Source organism: Haliotis asinina, chromosome 2 (genome assembly GCF_037392515.1).
Source record: "Haliotis asinina isolate JCU_RB_2024 chromosome 2, JCU_Hal_asi_v2, whole genome shotgun sequence".
In the NCBI taxonomy this organism is placed as follows: domain Eukaryota; kingdom Metazoa; phylum Mollusca; class Gastropoda; order Lepetellida; family Haliotidae; genus Haliotis; species Haliotis asinina.
Window position 1 is genome coordinate 24084955 of NC_090281.1, and position 21596 is coordinate 24106550.

A 21596-nucleotide genomic window follows, 5' to 3' on the forward strand; every position below is an offset into this window, starting at 1 on the left:
CCTCATTGCACGTGCATGACGTGGAGAGCTTTTTCTGTACGCACTTTTCATGAATCGTTTTCATTTGGGAATGCGTTTGCGCGCAACATACAACAACCATGACATGGAAAACGGGATTCAAACATAGGAATTGTCGCTGAAAACGCCCGAGCGTTTCTTATATGAAGAGTGCCCTTACTCACCTCGGTCATGGGAGATGCCAGCTTGTCATCTCTAAAATCGGTTCACCTTATCGTGGTCACATGTTGCCTGTAGCTACCATTATTAACTCGACTTAAGTCCAGGCTTACACATGATTTTTTTCTGAAAGGGTTGGGCAAACCTTCAATACTATCTAACTTTAAAGCTTTGCAACCTAGGTCTTTAAGAAAAAAGACTGACTTGCTACGCGCCTCCCAGTTCTGTTTCTCGTTAATCAGGTAAGTCAAATTATGATCATATACAGAGAAACGGTCACGTGTGTTTCACAGTGTTTCAGTCTAGAGAACAGAAACATGAATATTGTCACTGGATAAGAGATGCGTTATGTGTTTATGTTGTCTGTTGTTCGGGAACACAGCTGCAGAATGACAACAATACTTTTTGCATTTTACATTTAGTATTATATCCCTTATTTTATATGCCACTACATTCTTTTTAGTAAGTCCATATGGAGCAACAAAGAGGATAATATGGAACCAAACCTAAAAAGATACTTCGCATCAATATGTTTACATTAACCTACCTACCTACCTACCTACCTACCTACCTACCTACCTACCTACCTACCTACCTACCTACCTACCTACCTACCTACATTACATGCATGCATGGATACACACACACACACACACACACACACACACCTACCTACCTACCTACCTACCTACCTACCTACCTACCTACCTACCTACATACATACATACATACATACATACATACATATTGATAAAATTATGAAACTTTTGGAAATAAACATATTTGATTATGTTTCAAGTAAACATTCGTTTTGCTTACCTTCCATTTCTTTGTTTCCAGGATGATTTCCCTTCTTGTGCTGGCTTTCGCTTACGGTGCTGTAAGCGCCCCACCGTAAGTTGCAGTTATATGAAAAGCGGGGTCAGACTGAAAAGACTGGTACTCGGATATATCGTCGATGCGAATCATTATTAACGTTTAACAAAAGTGTGTAATCAATAATCTTCTTGATTCATGAAATGCTCTTAAAGTGTCGTAAGGGCGGTGGTTTTGTTGGCAATGCAAACCTTAATATGTCTCCACTCACCGCCGATGTGAAATGTGTTGATATGTATACTTTCAGTCATATTGTTCAAAGATACTTCTTCGATGTTTTATTGATAATCGCTGGATATTCATTTAAGGATGATCGATCTGTGTGGTGTATATCGATAACCAGTCCCAAATAAGACAGTGATTAGATTTACAGGATCACATTTGAATTGTTTGAATTATAACATGTTTTCGATCACAAACCAAGTAGAACATTTTGATACATTTAATATCAAACACAAGGCACAAGGGATATGTTGCCTACGTGTGAAGAGTATACACTGAAAAAAAACTAAAGCAGGAATAAAACCACCATCAACAAATACAAAAATAAAATAAAATAAAATAAATAAATAAATAAATAAATAAATAAATAAATAAATAAATAAATAAATAAATAAATAAATAAATAAATAAATAAATAAATAAATAAATAAATAAATAAATAAATAAATAAACTGGAATACACCCGTTTCTATCGAACTCTCCAGCGCACTACCTCTTCATTTAACGTGATTCTTTTAACATTACCGGCCAGTACCTTCTTGGGATTTGAGCTATGTTCGCAAATATTCGTGATATCCGTCTTCGTTACTTCGTAGTTTACTATTGTGTCGTTTAAAATAGTAGGGCATTAGTGGGTGAGTTTAGCTTTACGCCGCACTTAGGAATATTCCTGCTATATGGCGGCGGTATGTAAGTAATCAGGTTGGGCATTAGAACGATAGGTCATTTTGACGATAAAACCTCCGCAGATGAATAAACTGATGCCCGTCGAAATGGTTGATTTCCAAAGTAGTATGACTGAAATCAAACCGCCAGGTTTGTTTGTTTTTGGTGATGTCTGTTACTGCTCTTCACTTCTTGTACAGGTGTCAAAATTCTGAAAGTGTTGTCTCCTATCCATGTAGCTGTCAGTATCCTTACTATGGCTAAAACAGCTTAAATATATACTCACGAACTCAATATACTCACCACGGTGTTTACTGTAGCTTGTGTCAGTACTGTAAAGGTGTTGTTTACTGTCCGTGTAGGTGTCAGTACTGTAAAGGTGTTGTTTACTGTCCATTTAGGTGTCAGTACTGTAAAGGTGTTGTTTACTGTCCGTGTAGGTGTCAGTACTCTAAAGGTGTTATTTACTGTCCGTCCGTGTAGGTGTCAGTACTCTAACGGTGTTGTTTACTGCCCGTGTAGGTGTCAGTACTCTAAAGGTGTTGTTTACTGTCCATGTAGGTGTCAGTAATCTAAAAGTGCTGTTTACTGTCCATGTAGGTGTCAGTATTCTAAAAGTGTTGTTTACTGCCCATGTAGGTGCCAATGTCCTAATACTATACACTGCTCATTGTTTTAGAAATGCGCCGGACTTAACGACAACTCTCACACAAGCCTTCAAAAGAATCGATAGTGATGGAAGCGGTACTGCTGATGTGTCAGAATTTCTGAAAACTTTTGACCATTATGATCTCAACCGTAGGTTTCTTTCAGAATATCTTTATAATTTATTATATGCAATTTATAATTTACAATTCATTGCCCCAAACATGATTTCACAGTATCGTTTACTATTAGAATTCGTCCACCAAACTTTCGTCATGCATCCCCAAAATATATTAGTGTACGTTCTTCACAAAACTGAACTTCAGACCCGGCATTTTTTATTTAGAACCACATTCGATTACATTCATGGCATAGTTTTAGATATTTATAATCTTTTGTTATTGAATATCCTTAATTGAAATATGTCTTTTAATTTCAGATGATGGCAACATGACAATAGCCGAGTATATGAGTGTTAATAAGGTGCCGAAATACATTGCTCAAGCAGTTTTCAACGTTGTTGACGCCGACCACGACAATGTCCTCGAGAGGAGCAAAGTAAAAAACGTCATCCCCGCGTTCGACATCGACGGTAATGAACCTTGACAACCTTGCCCTTTAACACGTGCCCTCGCCGTGAACAGATAGACAGCAACAAATGCTTAGCATAATATGCGACATAAGTGATGGGGTTGAGGTTAAATCATTATGTAATGTAGAAAATGTAATGAGAATTACAATATTTGAGACTACAGTAATCAGATAATTTTGCCTTTATGTAGTTTTTTTTATTTTTTAACCCCTTTTTATCTTTACCTAGTATTTTCTCCCCCACCTCCCGACCAATGTTCAGAATTCGGTGGCTACATGATACACATTAATATATACGATCCAGTATCGAACCCGGGTCATCGCCGTTATTCCAGGGTTACACTACGTCGGCCACGTCAGTTCCGTTTCTTTGAAACGTAGTGCGCAGTGGGAGTTTCGTCATTTCGCCCCCAAAGTTAAATTTTGTAAGATCCTTTTAGAAGTTTCTCATAGTCTATTTTGGTATCCGTGAAAAAGCCGTTGGGAAAACGGGCTGCTGAGTCCCGGAAGCTGAAAGGTGGAGTACAGTTCCCCATCGTTGTCTCAAGTCCAGTTTTGTACCCGTTTCAGCGAAACGTGGCCGCCGGGTACATAGTGTAACGCTCTAACCATTAGGTTATTCCATCACCCCAACCCCACCAGAATTACAAATTGAAGACCGGAAACAAACCCATGGCATTATCTTTTCAGGTGATGGTGTCGTCAGTCGAGCGGAATTCGTCGCCAAGTACCAACAGGCAAGTCATCATGGCACTTCCAACAAGGAGGCATTTTGATGTTTTTTGAACAAAAATGACAAGCAAAACAATCGAGTGTTTAAACTTTAAAATGAACAAGGTCATGTTAACAGTTGATATCACTGTTTGTTCGGTCTCTGTGCTACAAGTACAGGCAAGCAAGTGGGTGTTTGAGTATGGTTTTACGCCGCCTTTTGCAATATTCCAGTAATATCACAGTGGGGAAACCAGGAATAGGCTTAGTACATTATACCCATATGGGGAATCGAACCCAGGTCTTCAGTGTGGCAAACTGGCGCTTTAACTGTGTGGCTAGCTCACCGCCGCTAATACTTCAAGAACGTACTATAACGCGATACACGAAGTTGCAGCGCTCCTCGACGTCATCCTCGAGAAATGCGGAAACTCTGAATCGCACGCACGCATACCAAAAGGCGGTGGTATTTACTCTTTTCGACTCGTGACATGCTATGTTTCTGAACCTTCAATATGTCAGGTATTCAGTATTTGTGAACACAATTTGAAAACAAATGATTAATTTCGATCACTCTTTTTTCTTCTAGATTTTCGCCTCGCTACAAAACAACCCATTTGGTAAATAAAAGACTATGAGCAATACCACGTTTTTCCTTTTTCTTCCGGCAGACACAAGATGTGTCGTGTCCATCGTCCACAACAATGACATTACTAACGGGACTCAAACATAGGAATTGTCGTAATGACGACTGCTGTCACAATATATCGAAATGAACAGCTGAAAACGCCAGAGCGATTCTTACATGAAGAGCGCCCTTACTCACCTCGGTCATGGGAGATGCCAGCTTGTCGTTTCTAAAATTGGTTCACCTTATCGTGGTCACATGTTGCCTGCCAGGTGTGTAGCTACCATTATTAACAAAAAGTCCCGGCTTACACATGATTTTTTTTTCTGAAAGGGTTGGGCAAGTCTTCAATCCTATCTAAATATAAAGCTTTGCAACCTATCAGGCTTATACGCAAAAAACTTACTTGCTACGCACCTCCCAGTTCTGCTGCACGTTAATCAGGTAAGTCAACTGCACATTGTGATCATACGTAGAGAAACGGTCACGTGTGTCTAAGTGTTTCACAGTGTTTCAGTTTATAGAATAGAAACGTTATAATTGCCATTGGATAAGAAACGCGTTATGTGTTTATGTTCAACTTGTCTATTGTTTGGGAACTTATATTCTTAAAGTTTACCTGCAGAATGGTAACACTAATTTTAACATTTTACATTTTAAATCTTTTTAGTAAGTAGATATGGAGCAACAACAACAACAACAACAACAACAACAACAACAACAAACAAACAAACAAAACAAAACAAAACAAAACAACAAAACAAAAACACGAAAACGATTATGTGAAATACAACCTAAAAATACTTCGATTTTATATGACAAATTTGCATACATATTTTAACGTTAAATTACGTACGTACCTAACTATAACACTGTTCAAAGTCACATAACAATTGCATTGATAAAATTATGAAACTTTTGGAAATAAGTATATTTGACTGTGTTTCAAATAAACATTCGTTTTCCTTACCTTCCATTTCTTTTATTTACAGGATGATTTGCCTTCTTGTGCTGGCTTTCGCTTACGGTGCTGTAAGCGCCCCACCGTAAGTTGCAGTTATATGAGAAGCGGGGTCAGACTGAAAAGACTGGTACTCGGATATATCGTCGATGCGAATCATTATTAACGCTTAGCGATAAGAAAAGTTTGTGATCGATAATATTGAAAATTTACTCAGAAAATACCCCAAGTTAAGCCTGCGTTCATATGCTGGTCCTAAAGTATGCCGAGAACACTGAAACGCTGATGTCAAATGTTTATACATATGTTTTTAGTCATTTTTGTTCAAAGTTGCCCCTTCGATATTTTATTGATAATCGCTCGATATTCATTTGACTATGATCGATCGCTATGATGTATATCGATAAAGCGATAATTAGAATTTTAAAAAATGAAAAAACACATTTCAGTTGCGGCGAAAGGTGTTTGTGACGTTCCTGGATTAAAGATATTCAATTGACAATTTTCAGAAGGAATATCTCTGGCAATTGCTATCTCCAACAATGTATCGATCACAAAACAAGTAGAGACATGCCTTAAATATTTAAACCCAAGGCATAAGGATTTGTTTCCTAAGTGTGTAGAGCTTGCACTATGTATGCAACATAAATGAATGAATGAATGAATGAATGAATAAATAAATACAAAAACTAAAAAAACAAATATAACCCCCCCACCCCAAAACCCCAACCAAACAACCAAACAAGGAAATAAATAAAAGAGGATAATTGTCCATTGTCCAAGTGCAAACCACCGCAACTATAATACATCCGGTTGTATCGAACTCCCCAACGCACTTCCTGTTCATTTAATGCGATTCTTTTAACATTAACGGTCAGCACCGCCTTGGGATTTGAACTACCTTTGCAACTCTTGCAATACTCTTCGTTACTCAGTTGCATACTGTTTGTAGTTTACTGTTGTATCGTTTAGAATAGTAGGGCATTAAATTAGTGAGAGAGTTTAGTTTTACGCCGTACTCAGCAATATTCCAGCTATATTGCGGTAGTCTGTAGGTAATCGGGTGGGGCATTAGACCGATAGGGCATTTTGACGATATAACCTCAGCAGATGAATAAATTAACGCCCGTCGAAATGGCTGAATTCCAAAGTAGTATGGCTGAAATCAAACCGATTCTCAAAGTGTTGCTTTCTGCTCGTGTTGGTGCCAGCATTCTAAAACTGTTGTTTACTGCCCGTGTAGATGTCAGCATTTTAGGAGTGTTGTTTAGTGCCCGTGTATGTGTTAGTATTCTCAAACTGTTGTTTACAGTCCATGTAGTTGTAGTATTCTAAGAGGTTTGTTTACTGTAGCATGTAGGTGTCTAAAAACGTTGTTTGCAGCCCGTTTAGGTGTCAGTATTCCAAAAGTGTTACATACTGTCCATTTAAGTGTCAGCACTCTAAAAGTGTTGTTTACTGTGCATTTAGGTGTCAGCACTCTAAAAGCGGTGTTTACTGTGCATTTAGGTGTCAGCACTCTAAAAGTGTTGTTTACTGTGCATTTAGGTGTCAGCACTCTAAAAGCGGAGTTTACTACAGCATGTGGATGTCACTATTTTCAAAAGGAATAGTGTCCACTAAGGTGTCGAAATGCTACTTGTGTTGTTTTATGCAGCATGCAGGTGTCAGTATTCTAAAAGTTGTTGTTTATTGCCCATGTGATTATCCTAAATATGCTCCTCACTGTTTAATTTCTTTTAGAGCTGTGCCGGACTTGGCGACTACTCTCACGCAAGCCTTCGACAGAATCGATACTGATGGAAGCGGCACTGCTGGTGTTTCAGAATTCCTGACGATTTTTGACCATTATGATCTCGACCGTAGGTTTCATTCAGAATCACTTTATGATTTATAACGTATGACGTATAATTTACAATTCGGTGTTCCAAAACATCATATTTACAATACAAATGAAATCACATACTACAACTCTTGCAAGCAATGCATAGGGCCTACTTTGCCACGGGATCATCGAGGGGAGACAAATAAAGGGTTCGGCAGCGTTCCTCCACCAAATCGTCAGGGTATGTGTTGATGACTGAGTGAGTTTTATTTTACGCCGCTTTTAGAAATATTCCAGCAATATCATGGCGGGGTACACTAGAAATAGGCTTCACACATTGTACCAATATGTGGAATCGAACTTGGGTCTTCGGCGTGACGAGCGGACGCTTTAACCTCAAAGTTACACCACTGATGAATCGTGTCAGCGAGAGGGCATATACCGCCACAGGTCTACTCTGTAATATATACATGGTAAGGTTTACTGCATCCGTTGATTTAGAATGTCATCATCGGGAACGTGTGGTTTGTAATGTCGCTCTTCACTTTATAATATCTTGTTCTAAATAACATCAGGTACTGAATGGAGATAATATATATCGAGTTTAATAAACAACTAACACGGTGAAAACACGTTTATCCGGACAATGTCATCCCCTGCGATATCACGCTGACGCCCCTATCAGGTCTGTCAAGTCGGACATGTGTTCTATGTCCAGTGATATGTTCGGAACAACAATCTGTAGGAGAGTTGATATTCCAGAATATCCATATATATTCCAGGATCCACATTAAAAAGCTGCACTGTTGACGGAAAACTACCGAGAAATCCATTTCATCAGTACTCGCCCACCATCATTGCTTGGACTATAATATTATATCAGTATGCCTTCTTCACAAAGTTGGACTTCAAACCAGGCAATTTTTATTTAGAACCAAATTGTATAACACTAATGCCATGGCTTCAGATATTTATAATCTTTTGTTATTGAATGTCATAATTTGAAATCTGTCATTTAATCCCAGACGATGGGAACATCACACCGGTCGAGTGTATGTAACTGAATATCTTTAATTGAAATACTAGTATGTCTTTAAATTTCAGATGATGACAAGATGGTCATTGGCAAAGAATATGTTATTGAATATCTTTAATTGATATATGTCTTTAATTTCAGATGATGGCAAGATGACGCTGGCAGAGAATATGTTATAGAATATGATTACTTGAAATATGTCTACAATTTCAGACGATGGCAAGATGACACTGGCCGAGTATATGAGTGTTAATAAGGTGCCGAAGTACGTTGCTCAAGCAGTTTTCAAGCCTGTTGACGCCGACCACGACGATGTGCTCCAGAGGACCGAAGTAAACAATGTCATCTCCGCGTTCGACACAGACGGTAATGAACTTTGACACTGAACACGTGTCACAGGATGCGACATACGAGATCGGGGGTTCAGATCGATATTCACGATGACTGATAGAGAGAAACAACCGTGACAAAAGGCCTCTCCAAAATATAAGCGTGGCCGAACGTGACATGCTCATGCCTCCCGTCCCACTGTGGACATACTACAAGTTTTCTTAGGGTTTGTTAGCTGCTGTCACGTTTTGTTGCGTGTCTGCCGTTCTTCGGTCTACCAGGTTACTCAAAAGGAGGGAGGGGGAGAGAAGGAGGGGGAGAGAGGGAGGGAGGGAGAGAGATCGAGGGAGGGAGTGAAAGAGAGAGAGAGAGAGCGAGAGAGAGAGATCATGGTACTGTCACGTTACCTCATTCAGTCCATCCCGTTTCAGCGAAACGTGGCCGCCGGGGACAGGGTGTGACTCTAGCCTTACGCTCTAACCATTAGGTTGTCCCGCCACACCCACAGCATCTGAATTACAAATTAGAAACCCTAAACAAACCCATGGCATCATCTTTTCAGGTGATGGTGTCGTCAGTCGAGCCGAATTCGTCTCCAAGTATCAGCAGGTAAGTCATCATGGCACATCCAACAAGGCGGCATTTTGACCTTTTTTGAACAAAAATGACAAACAAAACAATCGAGTGTTTAAGCTTTAAAATGAACAAGGTCATGTTAACAATTCCGTTACACAAGATTAAAAACATGTTATTACTGTTTGTTCAGTCTCTGTGGTAGAAGTTCAGACAAACAAATTAATGATTTGGTATGATTTTACGCCGCTTTTTGGAATTTTCCAGAAATGTCACAGTGGGGAAAACCAGGAATAGGCTTAGTACATTTTACCCATGTGGGGAATCGAACCCAGAACCCAGGCCTTCAGTGTGACAAACTGGCGCTTTAACCCTTAGGCTACACCACCGCCGCTAATACTTTAAGAACGCCCTATTTTAGAAACGTCACCATACGGAAACTCTGAATCACAAGCACGCACGCACGCACGCACCCACCCACACCGAAAGACTACGGTATTTACTCTTATCGACTCACGACACATTATTCAACATGTTAAGTTAGACATTCAATATTGGTGAACACAAGTGATTAATTTCAATTATTGCTTTCTTCTTTTAGATTTTCGCCTCGCTACAAAACAACCCGTTTGGTAAATAAAAAAAAACTATGAGCAATACTACGTTGTTACTCTTTCTTCTGGCAGACACAAACATGTCTAAGCTGTGTCGTGTCCATTGTCCTTCTGGCAGACACAAACATGTCTAAGCTGTGTCGTGTCCATTGTCCTTCTGGCAGACACAAACATGTCTAAGCTGTGTCGTGTCCATTGTCCTTCTGGCACACACAAACATGTCTAAGCTGTGTCGTGTCCATTGTCCTTCTGGCAGACACAAACATGTCTAAGCTGTGTCGTGTCCATTGTCCTTCTTGCAGACACAAACATGTCTAAGCTGTATCGTGTTCACTGTCCTCCTGGCAGATACAAACATGTCTAAGCTGTGTCGTGTCCATTGTCCTTCTGGCAAACGCAAACATGTCTAAGCTGTGTCGTGTCCATTGTCCATTTGCGGACGTATGACGTAAATGGACGAATACATCGAAGGTCACGATCTATAGTCTACATCGGCGTATAGCTGACTTGTGGGAACGTAAAGCCTCACTGCGAACATGACACACTGCTGTAGACAAGTTGACATGTGGGGAAGTGTCCCAACATCTGCACGACGAGTTAAGATCTCACTGCGAACATGACACACTGCTGTAGACAAGTTGACATGTGGGGAAGTGTCCCAACATTTGCACTACGAGTTAAGGCCTCACTGCGAACATGACACACAGTTGTAGACAAGTTGACATGTGGGGAAGTATCCCAACATATGCACTGCGAGTTAATGCCTCACTGCGAACATGACACACAGTTGTAGACAAGTTGACATGTGGGGAAGTATCCCAACATCTGCACTGCGAGTTAAGGCCTCACTGCGAACATGACACACAGTTGTAGACAAGTTGACATGTGGGGAAGTATCCCAACATATGCACTGCGAGTTAAGACCTCACTGCGAACATGACACACAGTTGTAGACAAGTTGACATGTGGGGAAGTATCCCAACATATGCACTACGAGTTAAGATCTCACTGCGAACATGACACACAGTTGTAGACAAGTTGACATGTGGGGAAGTATCCCAACATATGCACTGCGAGTTAAGACCTCACTGCGAACATGACACACAGTTGTAGACAAGTTGACATGTGGGGAAGTATCCCAACATATGCACTACGAGTTAAGACCTCACTGCGAACATGACACACAGTTGTAGACAAGTTGGCATTTGGGGACGTATCTTTACTACAACCTCTCTGGGAACATGACTCGCCATCGCAATCTGATTGAGACGTATCCCAACATTTGCACCACGAGGTAAAGCCTCTCTGCCAACATGACACGCAGTTGCAGAGTGACTGACTCGCGAGGACGTATCCCAACATCTGCACTGAGATTTACAACCCCACTGCAAACATGACGCACCAATGCAATCTGACTGGGACGTATCCCAACATCTGTACTTCGAGTTAAAACCTCTCTGTCAACATGGCACACATTTGCAGAGTGGCTGACTCGTGAGGACGTATCCCAACATCTGCACTGAGATTTACAACCCCACTGCAAACATGAAACACCAATGCATCCTGACTGGGACATCGCAACATCTGTACTACGAGTTAAGGTTTCACTGCCAACATGACACACTGCTGTAGACATACTGACATGTGGGGAAGTATCCCAACATATGTACTTCGAGTTAATGCCTCTCAGCCAACATGACACAAAGTTGCAGAGAAGCTGTCTTGTGTGGACGTATCCCAACATCTGCACTGCGAGTTACAGCCTCTCTGCAAACATGATACGCCATTGCAATCTGATTGGGACGTATCCCAACACCTGCACTGCGAGTTACAGCCCCTCTGCTGCCAACATGACTCGCCATTGCAATCTGATTGGCACGTATCTCAACATTAGCACTAGGAGGTAAAGCCTCTCTGCCAACATGAAACACAGTTGCAGAGTAGATGACATGCGGGGACACATCCCAACATCTCTACTTCGTGTTAAAGCCTCTCTGCCGACATGAAACACAGTTGCAGAGTAGCTGATATGCGGGGACACATCCCAACATCTCTACTTCGAGTTAAAGCCTCTCTGCCAACATGAAACACAGTTGCAGAGTAGATGACATGCGGGGACACATCCCAACATCTCTACTTCGAGTTAAAGCCTCTCTGCCAACATGAAACACAGTTGCAGAGTAGATGACATGCGGGGACACATCCCAACATCTCTACTTCGAGGTAAAGCCTCTCTGCCAACATGAAACACAGTTGCAGAGTAGCTGACATGCGGGGACACATCCCAACATCTCTACTTCGTGTTAAAGCCTCTCTGCCAACATGAAACACAGTTGCAGAGTAGATGACATGCGGGGACACATCCCAACATCTCTACTTCGAGGTAAAGCCTCTCTGCCAACATGAAACACAGTTGCAGAGTAGCTGACATGCGGGGACACATCCCAACATTTCTACTTCGTGTTAAAGCCTCTCTGCCATCATGAAACACAGTTGCAGAGTAGCTGACATGCGGGGACACATCCCAACATTTCTACTTCGTGTTAAAGCCTCTCTGCCAACATGAAACACAGTTGCAGAGTAGATGACATGCGGGGACACATCCCAACATCTCTACTTCGAGGTAAAGCCTCTCTGCCAACATGAAACACAGTTGCAGAGTAGCTGACATGCGGGGACACATCCCAACATTTCTACTTCGTGTTAAAGCCTCTCTGCCATCATGAAACACAGTTGCAGAGTAGCTGACATGCGGGGACACATCCCAACATTTCTACTTCGTGTTAAAGCCTCTCTGCCAACATGAAACACAGTTGCAGAGTAGCTGACATGCGGGGACACATCCCAACATCTCTACTTCGTGTTAAAGCCTCTCTGCCGACATGAAACACAGTTGCAGAGTAGCTGACATGCGGGGACACATCCCAACATCTCTACTTCGAGTTAAAGCCTCTCTGCCAACATGAAACACAGTTGCAGAGTAGATGACATGCGGGGACACATCCCAACATCTCTACTTCGAGTTAAAGCCTCTCTGCCAACATGAAACACAGTTGCAGAGTAGATGACATGCGGGGACACATCCCAACATCTCTACTTCGAGGTAAAGCCTCTCTGCCAACATGAAACACAGTTGCAGAGTAGCTGACATGCGGGGACACATCCCAACATCTCTACTTCGTGTTAAAGCCTCTCTGCCAACATGAAACACAGTTGCAGAGTAGCTGACATGCGGGGACACATCCCAACATCTCTACTTCGAGGTAAAGCCTCTCTGCCAACATGAAACACAGTTGCAGAGTAGCTGACATGCGGGGACACATCCCAACATTTCTACTTCGTGTTAAAGCCTCTCTGCCATCATGAAACACAGTTGCAGAGTAGATGACATGCGGGGACACATCCCAACATTTCTACTTCGTGTTAAAGCCTCTCTGCCAACATGAAACACAGTTGCAGAGTAGATGACATGCGGGGACACATCCCAACATCTCTACTTCGAGGTAAAGCCTCTCTGCCAACATGAAACACAGTTGCAGAGTAGCTGACATGCGGGGACACATCCCAACATTTCTACTTCGTGTTAAAGCCTCTCTGCCAACATGAAACACAGTTGCAGAGTAGATGACATGCGGGGACACATCCCAACATCTCTACTTCGAGGTAAAGCCTCTCTGCCAACATGAAACACAGTTGCAGAGTAGATGACATGCGGGGACACATCCCAACATCTCTACTGCGAGGTAAAGCCTCTCTGCCAACATGATGACAAACGGCGGAGGCGTTGGAGTTATGTAACCAGACTCACCGACTAGAAGTGTCGTAATTGTATTCTGACATATAGCTGTTCAGTTATTGGCATTGATAACATTTCTTCAGACATAGAAAGAAGAAAGCATATAATATATTTGAACCATTATCAATATTTTCAAACTAATATCCACGTTTATCACAAAACCAATACGGAAATGATATTTGCACCACTCTCGTTGTAAGTATAAATATTGTAATATATATTCTTCAGATACTCTTCCACCGCCATATATCTGGATTGTTGCTAACTCACTCAGGGATTCTGATAAGGATCACATGTGCATGGTATACTTATTTTGGTAATGGCAGATGCCAGTTGGTCTTTTGAAAAATTGTCTCACCTTATCGTGGTCACATGGCAGAGTCGTGTCTAGGATAGGTTAAAAACTGCACCTGCATGTCGTTCTTGTTACACTTGTTTAGCACGTTACGTCAGGTAAGTCAAATTGACAGAAAAATCCTATCCAGAGAAACAGTTACAGCTGTTTTAATGTTGAACAGTGGATGTGAGCGGCTCTTGATACGGAGATGCGTGCTTCATGAGGGATGAACACATTTTATTTAGTTTCCTCGGAAATACAGCTTGGGGGGAGTTTAGCAGATGTTAATGAGTTGTAGATTCAGTGACACTAGTTCTTGCAGACACTCATTCTTGTAGTGGACAAATGGATGATCGAGATCGCCAAGTCAAAATTATTTTTGTCAAATAGCAATAGAACTTGTTACGCGCACAAATACATAAGTGCATTGAATTGCTACAAAAGATGTTAATTTACCAAATACCAAATTACATCGAGGTGTTATCATTTAAATGTATGCTTACGTCAGGTAAATTCCCTCATTATGGTCAAGTCTTGCTTTCAACATACCGGGAGATTCACAATCGTTGTTAACTTTCCTCAAGCGTCAAACTGACAATCCATTACGTCACTGAAGTAGTGTTTAAGCTAACACAACAATCACGAATTCTTAGTTAATTTTTAATGTTAAAAATATCAAACTTTGACAATAGATGTATTTGATTGTGATTAAAAACCCATTCGTATTGCTTACTTTCCACATCTTTGATTTCCAGGATGATTTGCCTTCTTGTGCTGGCTTTCGCGTGTGGTGCTCTTAGCGCCCCAACGTAAGTCACAATTATGTAAGAAGACTAAGCCTGGCTAAAGATCGATCGATGGGAATCATTGCTAATGGTAGTCTATATTAATTCGCTGCTCCTAAAGAATGTTGAGGACATTCATCATAATGTGAAATTGATTTGATCTATCTCTGATATTTAAAATATTTTACTGAATGTTTTCCCTCCGATATTTATGGAAATGATACCATATCTTTAGCATGTAGGTGTCAGTATTCTAAAAGTGTTGTTTAATGTCCATTGGGATGTCAGTATTAATAGTTTGTTGTTTACTGAATCATATAAGTGCCAGTAATCTAAAAGTTGTTTACTGTCCATCTCAGTTACCTAATTATGCTGCTCACTGTTTTATTTCTTTCAGAACTGTACCGGACATGGCGGCAACTTTCAAGCAAGCCTTCGCCAGAATCGATACTGATGGAAGCGGCACTGCTGATGTGCCAGAATTTCTGAAAATTTTTGACAAGTATGATACCGACGGTAGGTTTCGTTCAGAATGTCTTTTGCCTATTTACAAGTTAAAATTCATTGTTCCAAAACATATGATTTTAACAATAGTCGAGCCAATCTTTCTATCATATACTGTCACTCTTGCAAAGCAATGCTTATGGCCCAGTTTGTCACGGACGCATCAAGGGGAGACAATCAATGCGATGGAAGTAAAAGATTTGCTTCAAATATTTCCCCCATATGGATAATCGAACTCAGGTCGTCGTCATCATCGAGTGCCATCCATTCTATAAGTACTTGTGCACCAAATTCCTAAATAGCAACCTGGAAAATATGCCAGTACACGCTCGTCACAAAATTGGATTTGAAACCGGGTCATTTTGATTTGGATCCAAATTGCACAAGACCAATGGCATTGTGGAATCTTTTGTTACTGAATACCATTAAGGAAAATATGTCTTTCATTTCAGGTGATGGCAAGATGACATTGGCAGAATACATAGCTGGTACTAACGCGCCCAAAAGCGTCGCTGAAGCGGTTTTCAAGAATATTGACGAAGACCACGACGGCTTCGTGCTGAGGACTGATGTAAAGAATGTCATCCCCGCGTTCGACACCGACGGTAATGGAGAGAGAGAGAGAGGGAGAGAGAGAGAGAGAGGACGGAAGGAGGGAGAGAGAGAGGAGGGACGGAGGCAGGGAGGGAGAGAGAGGAGAAAAGGAGGGAGAGAGAGAGGAGGGACGGAGGCAGGGAGGGAGAGAGACGTCGGTTATCTTTGAGCAACGTTTGTCCCAGCGGTTCAAAACATAAGACCTTTCAAGCAATATCCATTGTATCATGGGACAGCATAAACCCCTGTGATGATCTTTTCAGGTGATGGCAAGGTCAGCCTCGCGGAATTCGTCGCCAGGTATAAGCAGGTAGGTCATCATCGCACTCCGTGCAAAGAGGCATTTTCACCGTCTTCACTTTTTTTTTAAAGCAAAACATTCCCGTAATTTAGCTAGAAGATGAGCATATCAACAATTCTGAGCTCAGCATATGTGCCAACGATTCCGGAATACAAGGTATAAATACAAGATTTAAAGCGAGAAAACATATCACTCAGTGTGTTTGTTCAGACCCTGTGCTACTAATAGAGAAAAGTGAGTGAGAGGACCTTGACAAGAGGCCGCTTTTACCCGTGACAAGCCATTTTTCTTATCGTTCAATATGCAAAGTAAGGTGTTCAGTATTTATGAGCGCAAATTCAATACTAATTATCAATGTTTTTTTTTCTAGATTTTCGCCGCTATGCGTCCCAATCCTCCGGTCGGTAAATAAAAACTATGGGCATTAGTATGTTGTTACTTTTTCTTCTGACAGACACAAACATGCCCAACTGTGTCCATTGTCCACCCGTGGACGTAAACGGACGAATGCATTAAGGCCATCGTCCGATCACAGTCTATGCATGGCCACGTGCACGTGACAGAGTGGTCTACTTGGGCTCAGTATTATCAGTTATAGATAAATAGCTAAAACTTTACAATATTTCAACAGAACAACGAACCATTTTCAGCACCCTGTTCGTCAGTGGCTGTGAAACCTGAACGGGAAACTGTCAAGTTAGGCAACTGCACGGTCCTACCGAATTTGCTGATCCATATGCATCACTCAGAGAGTTCAAAAGACAGAGCAGAGGCATTCAGTGGGATCGAATATCAAGTGTTTCGTTTCTGTTTGTATGGTGATTACCCTATTCCAGCTATAAGGGTGCTGTCGCCGTCGTCTTCGTCGTAGAAGTAGTAGTAGTAAAATGTTTAATAAACTGTCAAATGCACAAAATTTACATTAAAATAATGAACTACATAAAATATTTTAAAGGGAGTGTGTGCGGCCATACTATAAGTACATACTATAACTACAGTAGTGGTACACACATGACTGAATGTAGATTGTACATATGACGCACTGATTACAACAACAAATTTTACGATGAAGCAACAAGATCAAAAGAAAAAGAATAACTGGAGATTCTTAAAATATTACTAATAAATTAAATCCAGAATTGAAGAAGCATAAGTTCGAGAAAAATTTCAATATACAACATGAACATATTTCCGCCATTTGACGTCTTTCAAAGATTTTAGAAAGTGCATTGCTATTTGTTTTTGTAAAAAATCGGAATTCATTATGTGAAACAATTTATCTTCTCGTATAAGTGATTCACATTACGATTGCTTTCTGCTGCTGCCTTAAAGGGGTTAAATATTGAAAAAGTAATTTTCAAGCGAAATCTATCTTTAATTAATTTTAGGTATAAGCATCTTTACAACACTTACATAGTCTTTTTCAAGTGGTACAGAATGCATGGTACAGACCTTTCCACGGCTTATTTTCATGTAGTCTTATTTTGTGGCCGCCATTAAGCGGCTACAAAGATAAACTGGTCTGTGCTATTTATAACGCCGCGCAAGCAAGTATGGCGTTGCAAACACGTCTAGACGGAGTCCAGTCAACGCTTACGAGGCGGTAAAGCAACGTCTCTTTACTGGGTCAATTCGATCTCGTTTTAAAATTTTTTGATATCATGTGCAAAACAAACATTGCAGTTAAAACCGAAGGTCTTTAAAAGCAGTTAGTCCGCACGTATCTTATCAGGCCTGTGTTCTGAACTTGAACATGCCTGTATTTTCACATCTTTCGAGGGCATTTAAGTATTGTCAAAGATCTTTCCCTAATGTTGTGATTTGATGTTTTAAGAACAATCATCAATATTTATTATTTATTCATGTAAAGATTATGTCAAGATTTAGATAAGTAATATCTAACTAAATGCTCAGATATGACTACTTACTTGGTTAGGTTGATAGTAAATCACAATGTACAAGTATGGAATGAATACGTGTTTTGACTTTTAGTGAACATAGTCACTATATTGATTAGTATTTATGGTTCATGTAACTGTCTGAACGAGGTTTCTCTTTCACCAACCCTGAATTGTGGAATCCTCTTCCTAAGGAAATCAAGAACACGTCTTCAAAAGAAACTTTGAAGTCTGTGCTGAAGAATCATCTGTTCACTGCTGCCTTTCTGTAAAAGCTATATGTTCTTCCCGATATTGTCTGAGCACCACTAACCATCTCTGTGGTGGATATAAGGCAGTCTGTAAATACATTCTTGTTACTTACTTACACTTATAATGAAATGTTTAAAACCCATGAAGCCGGAGTATTGCTGTCACACATATATCATGGAACCATACAAACAGTGATAGAAACGTGTGAGAGTTTACTTGTGGCCCAGGTAAAAATACTCCCACATCTTGTGGCCACTACCTGCTATGTTTTTCCCCCAAAATATTAGTGGTAAAGTATGTAAAGTAAAGTGGTAATATCTAAGGTAAAGTGTTATTTAGAACTTTGCATTTATTTAATATCTATAGGCTGATCTTTAAACATAAAACAATGACACAAAGGTCAAGGTGAGGTGAACATTAAGTTTAAACATCAATTCAATGTCATTATGAGAATATCTATTTATAATCTATCATTCTTGTTGGTGAAATATCATGTTGCAGAATCATTACATCTCATTAGCCGAAAGTCACATGCAACGCAAAACACAACATTGCAGTTTCTGATACCTTTCCATATGGCGCCAACGGCGCAAACGAGTGATTAGTTCGCCCTGATGGACCGGAAAGCAAAAGCTGACTCGTAAAGTGTGCAAGGATATGTGCAGGGATTATCACTGTGGTCAAAGTTGGAGAACAAGAGATGTTTCTTGTCATTACAGGCATTTTGGGTCTTCAATAATAAAGATACACTGGTGCCATATTTGCAAACTAAGTTTTCAAGAAAGTGTAGCATTAGAAATACTGATTTCACTGTTAAATATTGTTCAGCTTGAAAACTGAAATGTTTTTAAACATGTCTATGGAAACATAGAAAAATATGTTGATTGTCCGTCTAAAAATAAACGTGACTACTGAGTCTTTCTCTTTCTGGTCTTAAGTTACACAGGACTGCACACACTTTAACTGTCTTATCCAACTCTTCAACAGATTTAAGAGGTAAAACCTGATTCAATATTCTGTAAGACTTCAATCTGGAAATCGCCCTTTCTACATGTATTCTTACATGCAATTCTTCCTGTTTCTATACGCTCTCTGGCACTCAGTTTTTTAGGACACTTCAAGAAAACAGGAATGGTCAGTTTCACTCCTCAAGAATAAAGTTCATTGCTTATTGTAAAGCCTCTATCTGCCATTACCTCGCTGCCAGGTAACAAAGAGTTTAGGAAATTTGAGTTCTTGGTGATATACACATCACTTGCACGACCCCATTGCATCTTGAAACATACCTAATAACCTCACAGGGAGCACTTGCAAGAAGCATTTTGGCAGTATTGTGACTTAAATATGTGCTGTAGGTCTGAGTTCTAAAAATCCGTGGAAATTGCAAGAAACATTTTGTACATCAATAATGCAAGTAGTGTGTGGATAGGTAAAAATAAGTCTTTAAAGACATTGACATTACAGACCGAAAAACGTCTCTTGTGAGCTCTATGGCGAAAATTGAGGTACAAACTCCAAACATTTTACGTGCTAATTGCCTGGAAAATAAAAACCGTCTCCCTGGATGATCAAACTGAATTCCAAACCCATGTCTCACAAGTGTGAGTAGTGTTTGATCTGGGAGTGACATCTTACTGAAGTATGTAAGATCAGTTATGAAAGACAGAAACACTTGTAGAGTAAGCCCAGTGTAAGACAAAAAATCAGTGTCAGTCTTAATACTGTCTGCAGAAAAGACAGGAAAATTAACCTGAATAGAGACATTCTTTGTTTTGGTTAAAATCAGCCTGTACTCCTACAGCTCTGTTTGAAACCTTCTTATTAGGTATGAGAAGACAAAAACAAGAGGTCTGTTGACATCAGTAACAATCAGTTAGTCTGAGTCATCATTCTCCTTTTTCCCCTCTTCAGCCTGAGATACAGGTTGATCTGTCAGTCCTCAGTGAGTTGGTCCGAGAAACATCAGAGAGAGGGTGTCAGAAAATGGCCCGCCATCCTTGTGCCACCTGGAGAGTGAGTGAGTTTGGTTTTACGCCGCACTCAGCAATATTCCAGCTATATGGCGGCGGTCTATAAATAATCGAGTCTGGACCAGACAATCCAGTGATCAACAACATGAGCATCGATTTGCGCAATTGGGAACCGATGACAACCAAGTCAGCGAGCCTGACCACTCGATCCCGTTAGTCGCCTCTTACGACAAGCATAGTCACCTTTTATGGCAAGCATGGGTTGCTGAAGGCCTGTTCTACCCCGGGACCTTCACGGGTCGCCACCTGGAGAGAGGAAACAGTCTATTATGTATTTACAACAATGAACGGCAGAAACCCTTTGATTCATAAAGTTGCTAACATAATCGTCACAAAAACACTACATGTAATACAACACTAGTAGGAATCTTTGTTGCATAGCTTTAGTCTACTGTACAGCAATGTACTGCATGAAACTTTGTTCTTAGGTCTGTGACAACAAGAGTTCTGTTGACGACAGTGACAACCAGTTAGTCTGAGCCATCATTCTAGTTCTCTTCAACTTGGAATACAGGTTGATATGTCAGGTCAGCTTCAGCAGGGCACTCCTCAGCGAGGTGATTGCTCCTTGGGGTCCGAAAAGCATCAAGTTAAAGTATAACAGTCTTTAATGGATTTACAACAATGAAAGGCAGAAACTCTTTGATTCATAAAGTTGCTAACATAATCGTCACAAAAATACTACATGTAATACAACACTGTACGTTACATTAAACTAAATGTACACTAACCTTCCTTTTATATCCCAAATGTAAGACTGGGTCAGGATTTGGGTTTTGGGATGGCCATCAAAAACGAAAAAAAAAGTTATCAAAATAAATTAATTACATTCCGGTTTAGTCAATGTCACTCGACTAACTACAATGGGTTATCTCTTTTTCATATTTAAAAAAAAAAAATCTTTTTCACTCCTAGAGTGAACACTAGTGCCTTTATGTTTATATGAAAAAAGAAATACAGACAATAAAGTAATTCTTTACATTTGTGTACGGTAACGATACATGAAAGGCAAAGCAGTTAGGATAAGTTAATCAAATAGCTGTACCCTACTGTACAGCACTGTACTGCATGAATACCAAAATGTCTGACGTTTTTTTCAATATAATTAATTATCAGATGGGATAACCTATCATGCTACTAATTATCTTGATAAGTACCTACCACACTGTTATAAGATGGGCAAAAATAGATCAGATTAGCATGTGCCATCCAACCACGACGCCGATGTTCTTTCACAGGAAACC

The 21596-nt window shown here is 40.3% G+C and overlaps 3 protein-coding genes across 3 annotated transcripts; all 3 read left to right on the forward strand.

Annotated features, from left to right (window-relative positions):
- Positions 1–189: 189 nt before the first annotated feature.
- On the forward strand, positions 190–3953 carry LOC137271659 (uncharacterized). The gene is made up of 5 exons (XM_067804091.1): positions 190–251; positions 1018–1071; positions 2621–2739; positions 3026–3178; positions 3868–3953. The coding sequence occupies exons 1-5, from the start codon at positions 190–192 to the stop codon at positions 3951–3953; spliced, it is 474 nt and encodes a 157-aa protein (XP_067660192.1).
- An 810-nt stretch (positions 3954–4763) lies between these two features.
- On the forward strand, positions 4764–9900 carry LOC137272378 (troponin C-like). The gene is made up of 6 exons (XM_067804754.1): positions 4764–4960; positions 5509–5562; positions 7221–7339; positions 8552–8704; positions 9231–9277; positions 9843–9900. The coding sequence occupies exons 2-6, from the start codon at positions 5510–5512 to the stop codon at positions 9879–9881; spliced, it is 411 nt and encodes a 136-aa protein (XP_067660855.1). The 5' UTR covers positions 4764–4960; position 5509; the 3' UTR covers positions 9882–9900.
- A 4115-nt stretch (positions 9901–14015) lies between these two features.
- On the forward strand, positions 14016–16599 carry LOC137272380 (uncharacterized). Its single transcript, XM_067804756.1, has 6 exons — positions 14016–14104; positions 14744–14797; positions 15171–15289; positions 15730–15882; positions 16135–16181; positions 16543–16599. Exons 2-6 carry the CDS (start codon positions 14745–14747, stop codon positions 16582–16584), a joined length of 414 nt encoding a protein of 137 aa, XP_067660857.1. The 5' UTR covers positions 14016–14104; position 14744; the 3' UTR covers positions 16585–16599.
- The last annotated feature ends 4997 nt before the right edge of the window (positions 16600–21596 follow it).